General features: G+C 33.0%; 1 protein-coding gene and 1 long non-coding RNA gene across 2 annotated transcripts; both read right to left on the reverse strand.

Moving 5' to 3' along the window:
* Positions 1–6,627: 6,627 nt before the first annotated feature.
* On the reverse strand, positions 6,628–12,862 carry LOC142623761 (nuclear poly(A) polymerase 3). Its single transcript, XM_075797213.1, has 10 exons — positions 12,373–12,862; positions 12,141–12,218; positions 11,362–11,469; positions 10,680–10,742; positions 10,437–10,598; positions 10,138–10,251; positions 9,381–9,443; positions 8,953–9,255; positions 8,581–8,745; positions 6,628–7,300 (listed from the first exon to the last, which is right to left on the reverse strand). Exons 1-10 carry the CDS (start codon positions 12,580–12,582, stop codon positions 6,905–6,907), a joined length of 1,662 nt encoding a protein of 553 aa, XP_075653328.1. The 5' UTR covers positions 12,583–12,862; the 3' UTR covers positions 6,628–6,904.
* Positions 12,863–16,581: 3,719 nt separating this feature from the next.
* LOC142623813 (uncharacterized) lies at positions 16,582–17,207 on the reverse strand. Its single transcript, XR_012842236.1, has 2 exons — positions 16,954–17,207; positions 16,582–16,772 (listed from the first exon to the last, which is right to left on the reverse strand). It is a non-coding gene; the product is annotated as an uncharacterized LOC142623813 (long non-coding RNA).
* Between the last annotated feature and the right edge of the window lie 1,228 nt (positions 17,208–18,435).

Genomic DNA, 18,435 nt, shown 5'->3' on the forward strand with positions numbered 1-18,435 from the left:
TGGGGCTTTGCCTCGGTGGTTTTCCTCGATGGTTCTACTTAATAAAATTTGCTCTCTGCACATCATGTTTATTGTATATTCGAATCTACTTACTGCATTCATAAAATCTGTTTTTTGCATTGATTAAAACTATTCATTATTTTCTCATAAAAATTGTTCACTGTTTTCTGCATAAACTATTTCTACAATTTTGCGTAAAATTATTTTCTTTTCAGCATTATTTAAAAAATTGTTCGCTCTCTTTTCTGCATAAATTATTTTCTGTTCACTATTTAAAAAATTGTTCACTGTTTTCTCATAAAACACCTAGTGAAATCGTGAGTGTGCAAAATTCAAATTCGTTGAGTGTGTAAAATCGTGAAAATTGAATCGAAAATTGAAGAACATACCAAATTGAGTAAACTCAATGGAAAATTAATTACATTAGATGTACAGATTGTCTAAATTTGTTTCCAAATTTGAAGTTGTCAAATGTACAAAATAGTGAAAATTCAATTTAAAACTGTGTACTAATGTACTAATCATCCTGATTTGATAAAAATTTCAAAATTGTTGAACGTACAAAATCGTGAAATCTTAATGGAAAATCGAAATTGCTGAACATACGAAATCGTGAAAATTCAATGGAAAGTTGTGTACATTAGATGTACAAATATTCCGGACTTGTTGAGAAATTTGATTTAGTTGAAAGTACAAAATTGTGAAAATTCAATAGAAAATTGTGTACATTAGATATACAGAATGTTCGAATTTGTAAAAAGCAAAATTTTTAGGAGGTGTTTTTTAGAAGGTGTTTTATGAGAAATAGTAAATAATTTTTTAAATAGTGAACAGAAAATAATTTATGCAGAAAAGAGAGTGAAATTTTTTTTTAAATAATGCTAAACATAAAATAATTTTATGCAGAATGCTAGAAATAGTTTATGCAGAAAACAGTGAACAATTTTTATGAGAAATCAATGAACAATTTATGCAGTGAACAAAGAATAATTTATGCAGAAAAGAGAATGAACAATTTTTTAAATAATGCTGAACATAAAATAATTTATGCAGAATGCTAAAAATAGTTTATGCAAAAAACAGTGAACAATTTTCATGAGAAAACCATGAACAATTTTAATTAATGCAGAAAACAGATTTTATGAATGTAGTAAGCAGATTCGAATATACAGTAAACATGATGTGCAGAGAGCAAATTTTATTAATGTAGAAATAGATTTTATGAACCATTAGGGAGCTTTAACTTTGTTATCCGATCAAACAAAGCCTTAGGGAGCTCTAACCATGGCCTCCAATCTCTATTGTCAACCATTTTTTTCTTCTTACTTCTAGACCCCTTGAGATTCGTGTCACTGCGCCACCCTCACAGTGCCATGCCTACCTTCCCACAAAGAGAAAATATAGTTTAGATTGTGCATATGGTTATACACTCATAATAGTGGCTTATTGTTTTATCCCAATTTTCCACATTACATACTTCGAAGTTGGTCAAGAGACAAAGTATATAACAAATCTGATATTGAAAGACTTTAAAGAAACAAAATATTTGGTCAAGAACCTGCTTCGAAGTTGTATGTGAAAACTTAAAACCCAAGCTACCACCTTTATTTGATCAGGTGGATGTAGTTTCTGTTTTTTTTTTTTTTGGTTGGTTGGTAATTTATGTTGCTTGTGACAACTTATTTAAGTACAGCAACAATGCCGCTCAATTTTTTATTTTGGTGGTTCTTTGGTCTAGATTTCTTGCCATGTATTTCGTGGCATAGATTTTTGGATAAACCCAAAAATGTTTAACTTTTTAGATAAACTAAATAAGGAGTAATAATAATAATAAAATGTAATAAAGGGAGATTTTCAATACATTACGATTCATTGTATTCAAATCATCTCTAACTTCTACTCATTTTGTCACACTTGTTCTATACTTCTACATGGTAGACTGTAGGTGAAGTAGAAAAAATAGTGAGTTTATTAGAAAGTGATAAACAATCAATCACAGTCTATCATTATTGGATAATTTTGACAAAGTGTGTATCAAAATAGATTTTATCAATGTAGAAAAATAGATTCCATTATGGTGAAATTTAAACATGAAAAAGCATTTAGATTTGGCTTTTAAATTTAGAAAACACGATTTTACTAGGTGTTTTATGAGAAAACAATGAACAATTTATGTAGTGAACAGAGAATAATTTATGCAGAAAAGAGAGAACATTTTTTTAAAATAATGTTGAACAGAAATAATTTTATGCAGAATGCTAGAAACAGTTTATGCAAAAAACAGTGAACATTTTTTATGAGAAAACAATGAATAGTTTTAATTAATGCAAAAAATAAATTTTATGAATGTAGTAAGCAGATACGAATATACAGTAAACATGATGTGCAGAGGGCAAATTTTATTAATGTAGAAACATATTTTATCAATGCAGAAAAATAGATTCGATTATTGTGAAATTCAAACATGAAAAAGCATTCAGATTGGCGTTTAAATTTAGAAAACACGATTTCACTAGGTGTTTTATGAGAAAACAGTGAACAATTTTTTAAATAGTGAACAGAGAATAATTTATGCAGAAAAGAGAGTGAACACTTTTTTAAATAATGCTGAACATAAAATAATTTCATGCAGAATGCTAGAAATAGTTTATGCAAAAAAACAATGAACAATTTTTATGAAAAAACAATGAACAATTTTAATTAATGTAGAAATTAATTCATATTTTGAAATTAAAATCTCTATATTTTACAATGCTTATATTTAAATAAATAAAAACATAAAAAGCTACTTATTGTTATGTTTCTGTTTATGTTTATGTTTATTTGTCGATTATCAAAAAAAAATTATAAGGAACTCGAGTTTAATAAACTCGAGTTCCTTACAAGGTACTCGAGCTTGGTAAGCTCGAGTACCATAGAAATAAACATAAACATAAATTTGTTTATAATAGGTACTCGAGCCTGGTATACTCGAGTACTGTGTTGCATGGAACTCGAGTTTACCAAGCTTGAGTACCACATTATTTTTTTTAATCGCATAAATTCTAGCTCAGCAGTGCCATGGTGGCGGAACTGATGAGGAACTCGAGTTTCATAAACTCAAGTACCATTTGGAACTCGAGTTTCTGAAACTCGAGTTCTAGAAAAGTGGTATTTTCCTATTTAGTTCCGAAACAGTGTTTTTTTGCTACAAATTTCTGAAAATTATGGTATTTGGCCATTTTGGCCGTTGTAAATGTCATCTAAACAATAAATACATCTTATTATGGGAGAAATAACATGTATGATGTATATTGATGTATGTTAGTGGATATTATAAATGGCTGGTTATTCTTAATTGTGTCATAGGGGATGATGCATAAGCCATATGTGTGTGTGTGAATGTGTGATGCCTTCTTACGATTTTGGGTTTTGATTAATTCTCACATATTCACTATTTCACACTCATTTTAATGCGTTAAAATGTGAATATTTTTTTAACAATGGTGAATTTATGTGTAAAATAGTGAATGTCAGTAAGTGTGAAAGTATTTTTCTTACACGTATACAGCAGAAGAAAATATACTTTACACCTATACCACAGGTATCCAACTGGAAGCAATTATAATTGACAACACACATGACATCAACCATAAAACGGTAATGCTTTACTTTGACAACGCACGTCGAGCCAGTTCGTCAACAATTCTCTTCCCAAGCCTCTCATCCCCACCAACCCACGGTATAGTTTCCAACCTCGAGAACTACATGTATTTGAAATCATGAGGAAGATTGTAGGCCATTTCCATGATATGAGAGAGAGGGATGAAGCTGCTCCCCTTCAAATTAGAATTTGAACTTTTTTATATTGTATGTCATCTAAATACATTTTGTTCTGAGAGAGATAATATATTGATATATTATAGTGACGTTATTATATGTATTGGGCCTATTGGCTTTTTATTCTCATAATTGTGTCATACATAGGAATATGATGATATTAGCTACTTTTTATATTTTCTATGAAGTGATGTTAAAACTTTTGTAAATTGGTTTATTAACAATTATCCTAACGAGCACATGTTAACATGACTCATAAATAAAGTCCAAAAACCTATTTTTTAATCTCTCTACTCTCTTATTCATCTCATATAACCATGATATTTCAAAGTTTATAATTCAACTTGATATTAGAGCAACCGATCCAACTTTGAAAGTATCTTAAAAACACTAGACTAGAGCTAGGGGTGTGCATGGGTCGGGTTGAGAGGATTTTTTGACCCAACCCACCATAGTGGGTCAAAAAAATTCAACCCAACCCAACCCATATGGGTCGGATTGGGTCAGGTTAAACCCATGAATTGGACAAATTATTATTATTATTATTATTATTATTATTATTATTAAATTGAGTAGAAAAAAATATAAATATAAATATATTAAAAAAACTCAAAGACTAGTATCAATGTAATTCCTTAAAGGCAAACAACACTAATGACTAAACAACAATAGTAACTTACTAGGGTTTGTGTGAACTAATTGGCTTTTATATAAGATAGGAAGAGCTGATTATTTTAAAAAAATTATTAATTACATAATATATTTTGAATATATATATATATATTAAATATATGGGTGGGTCAAGTTGAGTTTGGTGGGTTTGAAATTTTATGACCCAAATCCAACCCGACTCACTATCAAAAAAAATTTGGTAACCCAACCCAACACACCAAAGCCTAAAAACTGACCGAACCCGACTAGTTGGGTTGGGTTGAGTCGGTTTTGGCGAGTTGGCTGCACACCCCTAACTAGAGCTCATCAGTGAAAGATGAAAGAGACAGGTGTTGACGTTAGCATCCATATGAATATATGATGACATTAGCACTTGTACAGTCACCCATGTCTGATGACTACATGGATCGATTCACCTTTCTCCTCATTATTGTGGTGCTTTTGAAAAAGATAACAATGTTCTTGATAAATTATGGTTTTTCACATAACATTTATATTGGCTTTATTTTATGACAAAAAGTGTTATAATTTTATTAATTTATTTCCTTATATTTTGTGGGATTTAATTGTAATAGGTTTAGTCTTAAGTGGTAAAAATTTGATCAAAAAAGTTGAAGGTCACATGAGAAGCACATGCCGGAAACTGAAGAGTCAGTGTGTTTGGTGACTCATCTCATGACTTGGCCAACTCATGAGATGCACTGACAGCTGAAATTTTAAGTGTGACTCTTATACTCTTCACCCATACTATATATACCATCATTGTTCACAAAATTGAAAATAAGCGATTCAAAAGAAAATCTTAGAGAGGTTTCTACAACACCCACCTTGTTAAAAAGAGGTACACATCTTCAAGAGAGAAATTATTGTAGTCTCTTCTCCTCCCCTCTCCCATTGTTATACATTGAGAAAAGATTTGTACCCAAACATAACGCACATCTATTTAGAGTGCAGAGCGTGTTTTGGAACTTGGGAAGCACTAGGTATTTTCCAAAATAAGCCGGTGAGGCTTGGCAATGCAATTGAGCGGTATTGCGGGATCTAGGAAGTTAGTGAAGACATGACTCCGAGAAATATGTTAGTAATTGGAGCTTGGAGAGCTTAAGCACTTAGGGTAGATTAGGCTTGGAGGGTCTTTTTGGTATCCTTGTACTTTAAATTATTCACTAGTGGATCATTTCGGCTTGGAGGACCGCAAAGAGGTTTTTACACCAAGTTCTTCGGTTTTCCTCTTCGATAACATATGGTCATGTTATATCATGTTATATTGGGTTTACTATTCCTTTACCCACTGCCCTTTCCATTTTAGCATTGCACTTACTTGTTCAACCATGCAATTGTGGAATGTTTCGATAGATTAATTTGCTATTCACATATATTCCGCATTAAGTGTGTTAAGCATAAAATTAATCAAACCATAAGTTTAAAATCAAACGTCTAAACAAGCAATAGTGTTCTACACTACTTGAGCTTTCAATTCTTTTTTCTACTTTTTTTTTTTCAAATCTCGCTCATAATTTCCGATCTTCTGTTTCATGTTTTTATCGATTGAGTTCTCCTCTCTCAGTGCCAAATAGCATACAGGAGCAATTGATTTTCCAAGTTTGCTCTGTGTCAGTGTCACCTTTCTGACTCCTTACATCTTTTATTCATATTTGTGTTATGCTTTGTATTTTAGCAAATCCTGCCAATATTTTGCAATTTGGTCTTTGATTGGTTGGAGGCAAACCCCCTCTCCCTGTGTATCTCTTGCTCAATTTTGTACAAGTGATATAGCTTTTTTTCATCAAATATTGTTGCGGATTTTTTTTTCTTTCAAAAAAGTAAAAACTCAAATTTTGTGAAAATTATTAGATCCAATACTTTTGGAAATTTTATGTGTAACTGTAAACTCAGTGTTAGCTAAAAAATACTGATATATATAAGAAAATACTAAATGCTGCTTCGACCTTGACGAGTTGACGCTTGCACAAAATACATTCTCCTGATGAACTCAGTAGTCAGTACTAAAAAATCTTTAAAATCACCACTTTGCCATTTGTATGAATGTTCATACTGCCCAAAAAAAATGATGTGAGCAAAGGCAATGATCCATTTGAAATAGTAATTGGCTAATTGCGACCAAAAACCATTCTAATAACAATTTTCTTTTGTGAAATTCACAACAATTTCGAAGGACAAGATACTAAAAGATTGCATATTTGAGTTTACAACAGACTTTACTAGTACAATGCAACTTTTAGCTTCTACATCTTGTTTTTACTATACAGTCCAAAACTTTCATATATCCTCATCTTCATATAGTTTCTTCTGATCCTCGTAAAAACTGTGCAAACATGAAAACCTAAATCCAAAAGTCCAAAAAGTAGACCAAGATAACAAGAATTTTTTTTTTTTAATGTTCGTGATAAGCCTAACCGCCAGCACTTGGGTACACGGGCTCTCCATTGGTTGAGACATACCCAACAAAGTAATGTGGCAAATGCTGTGAGTAAATTGGAATCCTATGTTGATTGTAGTAATCAAGAATCTTCCAACATGCTTTTGTACGCTTCCCACTTCCAGTACCATCAGCAAGAACATTCTTCGGCAGCTCAGAAGTTAGGACAACGGATAATTCCATCCTTCCAGGACTGCCTTGATAGCCATTATTGATATTCGTCATGAAATCCTCCTTGATTGACACTGCATCTGTGAAATTACGCTTGCAAGGATTTAAGCCCCAGTAGAACACAACATTGGGCTCTGTTACATTCATATCTACATACTCGGTTGGATTAGGGTCACAAGTACCTTGTATCTCCTCCAGCTGCATCAAACAGAACAAGAAGAAAAGATACTAAGAAATTTTTAATCAATGACATGGGTAATTATCTTTTGATCCCTGAAATTTGGTGTATATATGATTTTGGTATACCAAATTTTAAAAGTTAAAATTTTATCCTGAAATTTCAAAAAGGGAACACTTTTGGACCCTCCATCTATTCTTTTTGTTTACATGACTAAAGAAATGCTGAGGAACCCCATTTTTGAGGGACCAAATCAAACGAACCACATATCTTAGGATCAAAATTGATCTTATCCCATATTTAAGAGAACAAAACTGATCCATATTTAAGAGAACAAGATTGAACCAACACCATATTTAGAAGTGAAAAATCAAACTAACCCAATACTTAAATGGACCAAAACCAAACTTGCCACAAATTTCAAAAATAGAATTATTCCGTTTTTGAAATTTCAGAGACCAAAACTGAACTTAACACAAATTTTAAGGATGAAATTATTTCTTTTTTGAAATTTTAGGGACTAAATCCGAAGTTTTAAATTTGAAAGACCAAAATCAAACTTATCTACCAAATGTATAACATACCCTAGTAATGATATTCATCGATGTATGTCCTACTAATTTGTTAGATCTACTAGCAGGATAGGCGAAATACTTATTGAAATATCTATCAAGGTTATACTTCAGCTAGGAAAAAAGTAGAGAATGAAGTAGCTTTAGAAATTTATGAAAGAACAAAGCTTTCCCATGTGACTGCAGCATTTAACACCCATCTTCCAATAATTTTTTATGCTAGATCATTTATATGTCCAATTCTAGCCTGACTTCTTGGAATCAATATAATTGTGGGGAGTAGGGCCAGCTATGCAAATAATGCTCCTGTACTATAAACATACCATAACATGATCACTCATGACCTGAATCACAAGACAGCCAACTCAAGTGCATGTATGCTTGGTGTTTTTGCCAAAGTAATCGCATAACTACATAAAAATGAATTCAATAACCTGACTTCTGTACTTTTATGAATCCATTTAACCATGAGGAGCAGGGACTCCATATAAATTTAAGAAAATATACAAATTGGCGCTGAGGTTATATCCCTTTTATCTTTTTCGAATTGGCCATGTCCCTTTAATCTAGGACCAACTGTACCAATAATGCTCTCCAGGACAAAGATTGATCATGCCCTGAATAACAACACCCAACTCCTATGCATGTATGCAAATCAGAAAAGTTATCATATCAACTATATAAATATGTATAGTGTACACAATGAACTTCCTATATGAGCCACTTACCTTGACAATAAGAGAGCGAAAACGTGATTTCACCCAACCTACCCAATCCCCTAGCTCATCCTGCTCAGAAGCCGAGAGGTAAATTTTAAGAAATCGGCTATGTTTCTTTGAGTATGGATAGGGCTCAAATATGCTACCCCAATCAAAGTCTGGCTTCAAAAGATCCTGCAACAACAGGGGAGAGAACAAATAATAGTCCCACATTATCTTGTCATCAGAATATCATCATCAAGTAAGATTTTCCAAAACAAAACTATAGAGATGACATAATTAATTGCCACCCAAATTCAGAAATTCCTTCAATATAAGTAGTTTGCAAGAGATCAAATAGGCATACCAACAATTATGTCCCACTTAAAACACAAAACATACCCTAGTCATAGAATAGCCTTGGAGAAACTCTGTCCTGATCTTGTAGAATGTGCTTCTAGTGATATTGGAATGGCAATATTCATATGGACTACATGGAAGCCGAATGGGCATTAAGGACCTTGTCTCCATGGCATCTCCGGGTGCTGGCAGTCCATCTTGCAAGATTACTGGAGTAGGCCAATGCCAATGTGCAAATGTCTCGAAAAAGTTCATAATAAGAGCATTTAAGCTAGCATTTGGATTTCCTTGACAAACAAAAGCCACAAGGATTGCCAGATGAACTCCTCCCAAAAAGCCAAGTACCTGTAATCAGCAGGAAAATACTTGTATTCATCACTTTTTGAAAAACAATACGCCCAAAAAAGCTCGTCTCACACAAATAAATCAAAGCATGCATATGACATCACCAGCAGGCAAAACATACTTACATTACCGTACACTCCTCGCCTTTTTGCCCATAACTTAACACATCGCAGCATTGATTGGAAATTCTGAAACGCATCAGTTACAGTATATATGAGATTTAGAACAAATTAAGCAGCATAAGGAGAAACTACACTCCCAAAAACTCCTGCAAAGATTTTTTTTCACATTTACAATTACCCCCACAGTATAGTCATGTACTTGTCAACCCCACTCCCCCTCAATCACAGACAAGAAACCCATGCATGCAATACAAAGGGAGGCTCACACATAGTCTAATACTTATAGCATATCAAATAGTCTTGCTGAATCCCACAACACCACAGTGCATTCCAAGACCGCATAATCCAATCCAAAAGAATAGACCCATCCACATGCATGCATACACATGCATTCTTGTTTGCCCATAGCAACCATATTAGACAACACATCAATGCTAAACATTTCCCACAAGCCTAGAAACAATCCACTGTAAAAACCTCAACCTCAAGACCTGGTATTTCTTAGTTAATAGTTATACATTGATCATCTGAGTGCAACGTTGATAGGAAGACACATTGGTACAAAATCAAGCTTCAGATACCATCTCTTCTATGACATATTCTCCCCTTATGATCAATTGAAGGAACATTTTCCTTGGAATGTTTACAAATTCCTCAAGAGATAGAAATGTCAAAGCGAGACTTGCATTTGGTTAGCTAGATAATAGGAGAATTAAGTAGTGTTCTGAAACATATAAATAAAAATAAAATCAACGTGTACCTCTATGTTCGGAACAAGCTGAAGAATGCGTTTGTTAGCACGTACACCAGACAAGCTTTTCAAACTAGTTTCATCAATATTACTGAGGAAGAATGGGTTCAGTACATCCACATTCTGCAATTCATAGGCTTAGGTGGTCAAAATTTCCACATGATCAATGGGGAAGCACAAAAGATCCAGTGATAATGACAACTACTAAACAATGCTTAAGGCAAAGCACACACTGAGTTACTAGAAAGATGCCAGAAAAATAAAAATAAAATCAACATGTAGTCTTCTGAAACATTTGGTTAGCTTACTTCAGGGACAGATAACACTTTAAGCTGCGCAAACGGGAGATCAATTGAGATCCCATCAAATTTAAATCGCATTAGAGGCACTTTTGCATCCTTTACACAGTGGATCTCTGACACTTCAGGTCTGCCTTTAAGCATGTTGCACAGAACAATAAAAAAATCATCCTGCATAATCACATTCATTAAAAATTGAGGAAATGCTGTCACTCAAAATCAAGGAATAATGAGCAGGCAACAGCTACTTACTGCCATGGTGGCAAAGAAAGGACCAATGCATAAAGCATCAATATCAGAGTCTGAACCATGAACCTGAATATATTTAAAGACATATATAGCTATATCAGTTTATAAGAAGTGAAAATGAGAAATGACAAAAAAAAAAAAAAATTCAGCTGTGGTGGCTACACTTTAAATAAATAAATAAAAAGGTGCTCTATCAACTTGCAAAATATTACTACAAAGTTCCCACATTTACAATTATGGACTGAATTGGGGTTTATACTCTTTCTGTATTTTTAACCCATCCTTCCTAAGGTACTACTAAATACTCTGCCTCTGAAAATTAAAGATTACAAAACAAGCTCATCCCGTCAACACTCTGAACATGTCCTAGAAATGTCTCTTTTTTTTGGATAGGTACTAGAAGTGTCTTGAATGTTACCCATATTAAATTATAATTCCCATTGCACTGTTTATTATATCCAAACACCAAAGTGTCTTGAAGTTTCTTGTAGTATTATATTATTCGTAACTATATTTGAAGAAGAAAAGCCAAAAGTTTCTTGAAGTTCTGACCTAGACAGCTTCAGATCATAGGATTTCCATAATTATCATATTACATAATTTAATAGCATAAGCACCACAGAGCACCAGTATATAACATGTTCAGTAGAAATGTAAAAACCAACAGACAAGAGAAAGGACTTACTCCAAGGCCATATGATCCATATGTCAAAATTGTGCCAGTGGTGACAGCAATTTGCTGTTTCGGAAGTCGACGTTGCGACGCAACCTTCTTAATCCATGCCAACACTATCTACATAATTATATGAGACATCAAAAGATTTAACACAAACTAAACTAGAAAATTATCAAGGTGCATCATCACTAAACAAGATATTTTCAATTTTAATTTATTGTGGTTGAGTACATGAAAAACCCTCCACAATTCAACCAGCCACCAGGCCCACCACAACAGAGAACAAGATTACTTCCATCAAACAAGTACATAACTAGCAAGATTCACTGCAAACATTATCTCAAGACAATGTCCTCACAGAAGAATTTGCAAATATGCCATATTTCTCTTTAGGAAAGATCTCAGAGTGAGAGTGGGAAAACTTCAAGAAATGCTGAATACTTCCGACACAATTTTTAGGTTTTTTTTTTACCATTAACTCAAATCCTTATACAAGTAGGTTCTTTTCAATATTCAAACATACCAGTATTATATACATCAAAGAAATTCTAAATGTAAAACCCACAAAGCAAACCATTAAACCAATTCACATTGTTGTTTCAGTCACAGTAAATGACCTTAACACAAATGACGCCTATTGGCTATTGCCACACCTTAATCTGAAAGCTTCGGGTACACTATGTATTTGGACAATCCAATGTGGGAGCAGCCATTCTCCTATACTGTTTTATTCAATCCAAAATCAAACATCAAAGATTAAAGAACATAATTTTGAAATTCAAGAAAACCTGTTTGAGCTTCACAATGACATTCCTCCTCTTCTCTTCTTCTTCCGGAGACGGCACGAGTCCTTCATTAACCATGAACTAAAACCAATGAAAAAATATATATATATTAAACCAAAAATAACATAACCCATCAAAAAAAAAATTTAACAAAATATTGAAAATTCGAATCTAAAAAACAAAAAAGAGACAAACTTGAGACAAACCCAGATAAAAAGAAAGAAGAAAAAACTACCTGAAGCAGAGAGACTGATCTGTGCTCGTCCATTTGAGCCTTCAATACAGAAAATCCAAGAGGAGTTAGTAAAGGTGGGTTGTACGGAACAAGTACCTCACCACCACCTCTATGGTTTATCAGAGCAAATGGCTGAGGAAATGGAAGAGGAAGAGGAACGTGGTTCACGAAAACGACACCGTTTTGGTTGTGAAAAGCATTCCCTGCCATACACCACAAATGCAAAAAACCGAGAATCTTTTTCTGCGATTTCAAACAATGAATCGCTTTCTCTTTTTTTTTTTTTTTTTTTTTTGTGTGTGTATGTGTGTTTTAGGGACACCCAAAAAAAAAACGAGTAGTTTTGGACCTTTTGGTTTGGTTTGGTTTTTCAAGAAAATGTGAGGGTTTTTGAGAAACCTTTAAAGGGAAATGAAAGAAGAAATGGAAAAAACCTGTTTTGATTTCTGGGTTTTTTGAAATTGCAACGGTGTGTGCGACTGTGCGAGAGAGAGAGGGGGGTGTTTGTGTGGCTGGGGTTTTGTAGGACAGACACGTGTTAGAATCATAAAGGTGCAAAGTGTGTTGTTCTTATTGGTTGAGCTTTCTACTTTTGATTTCTCTGTGTACTTTTGCTGGAGGGTTTTAGTTACTTTAGTTGGCTTCGTGGTGGACTAGACTTCATGGACTTTTATTAAATGCTTGTACTTGTGGCTGAATTATGTCTTTCTGCCATTACCACTTCTGCTATTCTTTGGCCAAAAACATAATTAACTGATTTTCACATCTAAATTCATAACATCCTAAAGAAAAAAAATTCACTGACTTATTTTGTATTTTGATGATATAATCCATGGTTTACCCAAAAAAAATAAATTGCCACATGCTTAATTAATCAGATTATTATGATTGATATACTCAAATAAACTTTTTCAAATAGTACTCATGTTAGTTGACATGTGTTGTAATCTAATCACCCGTGGTCTACGTACTGACCCAACCATTTTTATACTCAATTTCGTAATTTGCTAACTTGTGCGATTGTGAGTGGACAACGTAAAGTAGTGAGTCAAACATGATAGAAAATGCTCACTACTCACAATCGCATAAGTTAACAAGTTATGAAATTGAGTGTGTAATTTGTTATGTCTTTAAAATTATTCAATTACAAGTTGACTCCAAACCTATTGTGAAAATGGATGGTGAAATTGGTGTTTTCGTAGCTGAAGGGGAAAATAAATTAGGCCAAAATAATGAAAGTGAACTTTCTCAAAGAAAAAAAAAATCATTAGGTATGTTACTTTTATCCCAAAAAATAATAATCTATACTACTATTTAAGGGGTTTCTCCTGTTTGGATTCTTATTTTTTTAGTTCAAAAATACCCCTACAGTCCTATATTTAAGTAGAGACAAAACTAAAGGACAATCCGGTAAAAATTCATTTTTTAGTTCAAAAATGCCCCTACAGTCTTATGTTTAAGTAGAGACAAAACTCAAGGACAATCTGGTAAAAATACAACTCCAACTCCCACTAAAATATTGCCTAAAAAATAGAACCACTCTCCTATTAATTTTTAAATTGATTTATTCACTTATAAATTAGATTTTTAAATAAAAATCATATATATATAAAATAATTAAATACAATTTTTTTTACAAAATAAGACCACTAAAAGAGAAAAGTCTCATCGCACGCGCGAAGCGCGTGTGATGAGACTAGTAATAATAATGCATTTGGTACGCTACTCGTTGGGCCTTTAGTTATACGCTTGAGAACATAATTTTACTAGTTGGGCCTTTTGTTGCAAGGTAAATTTAACTAATGCCATAACTATTTTGAACTATGATTTGAAGTAAATGTTCCATTTTACTAGTTGGGCCTTTTGTTGCAATGTTCCATTTTTTAAGTAAATTTCTTATGACTTTATTTTCTCATTTTGACCCATCCAATGATCTACATCCTTTAACTATGAGCAAGATTTGTGATTCTCTGAGAATTTCCCAAAAGAAAAGGAGAGATATAGATTGACAGGGGCTGCATCATCATCAAATTGAAAAAAACAAATATTTGGTACTTGGTAGAATGCCATTATGAATGCATAGTGGTGGTTGTGTTACAACTTACAAGATCCTGTTAAAAGAGGTAAGATTAGGGGCTCTCTGATTAGGCTTTTGAAAGGATGTTAAAAGTGTTTTAAGAGCTTTAAAACTCTTTTAATAGAAATTGTCAAAGGTTTGGCAAAACAACTTTAGGCCAAAGCTGAATTTGGAACTTTATGAAAAAAACTCTATAATTAAATTGTTCATGCTTTACAAATCCAGAATTTAAAAAATACCATTCATTGTAATTTGTTAATACTAAAGCTGAAAATGCTAAAATAACTTTTCAGCTAAAGTTCTATTTCGCAAAAGCCTCACTTTTTTTTTTTTTGAAATGGTTAAAAATACATACATAATTTATATGTTATGATACTGGCATCTCGAACCCACTGCCTTTGGTCCCCCAAGCACTTAGTGTTTGGGGAAATACCAACTCACCTAACTAGCCGGCGGTACAAAAGTCTAACTACTAAAATTAAGGTTAAAGCTTATGTCCTATGTCAATGTCAAAGTCAAAGCGAGCAATATAACATGAACTTTTTATTTTTTTGGTGCTGTATTTGTACCCATTCAATTATCGGTTACGTAAATTGTCTAAAGGAAAATGAAAGAAAAAGGGAAAAGGGAAAAGAAGTCTTGGCCACATAATAATTATGTACTCACTAAACCCATCCTATCTTCCCTCACAATAATATAAATACCAAGTTTACTATCAAATGTATTTTTGGCATATATCTTTATTGTAACCTGACAATTTGACTGATGTGCAACCAGTCAAATATCCATGAGCAGTTTCTTGACTGATATCTGATCTGAGTTCAATAACCATGTTCATGACATTCAACTATTCAAGTACTCAAACTAGGTGCCCCCTCTCAAGGACAGAGTGTTTATTGTTTAAGGCAACTTATCAAAATGGACGCCTATATCTCAATTCTCAACCAGCCACCATAGGACTCAACCTCCTTGCAACGATCAGGACTCAAGGATGAACCCATGCATTATTTGAAATTGGCTCCAACCCGTAAAGCTTCCAGAAACCCAATTTCAAATTTCAAACCCAACAAATCAAGGGCCACCAAGAGAGAAACTAAAGCCTAAAGGCCTATCTTTCTTCTCAAAACAGGAAAAAAGAAAAAGACAGTAACTAAGCCCCAGAAACACAGTTTCATACACTGCTGTCCTCATAAAGCTAAATCTTTCCAACCCCTCAAGAGCACTTGTGGGCACCAATAATGCACTGCACTGTACATTTACAGCCAATCGCACCATGCTGCACATGACTAGCAAATTCTTGAAAGTGGCTGCTGCTTGTGCCTCTTCCCAGCAAGTTTCCTCAGCTTTTCAATTCTAAAATATTAGTGTGCTTAAAAGCACAGATAAAGGCAGAAGAAGCAGAGATTCAAATAGTTTTTGAAATCTCAATAATCAATGGCCCATCTACAAACCAACATTGCTTCTTCCCCCTTGTATATAGCATACAGACATTACATTTTCAAAGAAATGATCTTTCTCTATTTGAAAAGGAATTATTTCATAATTCATATTAAATTTTATAAATTTAAAGGTGTATCTATTGCCACAATACACTAATAAATTCATGAAATAAAATCTTCACCGTGAAATATATTCTCTCCATTTCAAATGAAACGAGAATCACATTCCCATTTTTCATCATAGTACTCCTCTCCCATTTTTCATCATAGTACTCCTCTCTTGCTAGTTTAGAAATATACTCTCTCAATTTCAAATGAAACAAAGAATTGCATTCCCATTTTTCATCATAGTACTCCTCTCTTTACTAGTTTTGAAAATATACTCTCTCAATTTCAAATGAAACAAAGCGAAGAGAATCGCATTCCCTTTTTCATCATAGTACTCCTCTCTCTACTAGTTTTGAAACCAAACCAACAAGTTATGAGAGTTCCTCAAGTTTTCATTCTATTACTTTGGTACAAAGACAATTGACACTTAATTACATTTATATGCAACCTCTCCCTCGCCGCCCACCCCCCCTACCCCCCAAAAAAAAAAAAAAAAAACTACAAAGAAAAATTCATGACCATTCAGAATCACCATCTAACATAACGAAACACTAAAAGAAGTAAAGGATTTTGGAAGACAGAATCTGGGAACTCATGCCACCAGCTAATTATATAGCCCAAAAAAACAAACAAAAAGCACCATCCAAGATTTCAGCCTATAAATAACAAACAAGTTAAACCATAAGATAATCATCTAATTAACCATCATTCATGTTTCAAAGTTCAAACCCCCCAAAGTACCGACCAATTTTGCATAGGATGTCAGAAATTCCTGCCTGCCAACAAAACTAGCATGAATATTATTCACAAGGAATTAATTTAAAAAAATACTAATAAAATCAAACGGTACAGCCACAGAATACAAAGAAATAACAAAGCATGGCAACCAAAGCCACAGACTCTAGGACCATCACAATGGTCCAAAACACATCATCAAAAATAGTAGAATCCAACCACCTGAAGCTGAAGCTCCCTATGCTCCAACCAGTTGTAAAGTAGGAAAGATTAATTCCCGGCCACCGGAAGATTGATGATATTGGCATAGGCAAACTGAACTCCGGCCACCGGAAAGCTGACCTGTACCACCATCTTGAACACATCTTTATTCTTTAATAATTATATGTTGTCTCTGTCTGTGTCTCTACTCTCTATGCGTTGTAATAATATTCTGTTTCTTGTTTTGTCGGGGCTCTTCTAGCCAAAGCATATGGCAAAGTTGGAAAATACCAAATGGAACAATTATTAATAAACGACTGAATGGGATTTTTCGTGTTTGAGGGGCTTCTTGCTTTGCCACGTTAATAATTGATTACTTATTAATTGCATCTCATATATCCATATCATATACACGTGTTCCGGCCAGGATTGACCAAACCACTTGGTGCTAATCTACTGCTTTTGAGAACATGACGTGAGGCATGTGCTGTGATTTTTTTTTCTTTCACAATGTTACAATAGGTCTGGGTTGGAAGTTTAGCGCGCAAAAAAAAAAAAAAAAAACGTCAGATTGGAAATCTTTTTATTAAAAAAAAAAAAATTAAAGATATGGTGATCAGCTAAGTAATGTTTACTATTTTCGAATAAGAGATATTAGGTTAAAAAGCTATTTATGCTAAAAAACAGTGTTTTAATATAATAATAAAAAATAATTATTATGGAATGAATATTATAAGTTGAAATTTTATTATAAAAGTTGTCTATTCAATGATTGTTATTTTATGATAAAACTTATGGGAAATTAGATTGATTGTTAAGTTACCAAACTAATTTTTTTAGAAGAAGTCACCAAACTCCTGACCTGAGTGGTTGAGTGCATAACTAATATAGTTATTTTGAACTTGCATGTGGAAATAAATGATTCAAAAATAGTTTAAAAAAATTAAATACATAAATTTTGACATAATTAAATATTTAAGATTCCTTATCATTAATAAGAATATGTTTTAAAATGTAAATCTTAGCTCATAATTAAAATTTTAATATTCCAATCACAAATTTATTTTTACATGCAAAAAGAGTCTTATTTATAAGTTCAATACATACATAATAAGATATATAAGATTTAATTTCCACATATATTATAAATTAATTAATTTCTTAACCTAATAATATAAAGTAATTATCATAATTCATGGAGTGAACGTACAAATTAAAATTCTATCTTATCTATACATTCAATTCACGCAAATCAACACCATGCTAATTTTCACAAGCGTATTGGTAGCGATGGGGTGAAGTGGTGAATATGGCAACAAACAAACTGAACAAAGTGATGATAGTGACCGCCATGACAAGTAGCGTTGATATCAAAGTGTTATGCTTGGAACAAAAGTTATTTAACTTTTTTTGGCTGCAATTGCTTTATAACTTAAAAATAAAAAATAAAAAATAAAAATTCTTAGAACCCTATCAAAGGTTTTAGTGTGATAATGGATTAAA

This window comes from Castanea sativa, chromosome 2, assembly GCF_040712315.1.
Source record: "Castanea sativa cultivar Marrone di Chiusa Pesio chromosome 2, ASM4071231v1".
In the NCBI taxonomy this organism is placed as follows: domain Eukaryota; kingdom Viridiplantae; phylum Streptophyta; class Magnoliopsida; order Fagales; family Fagaceae; genus Castanea; species Castanea sativa.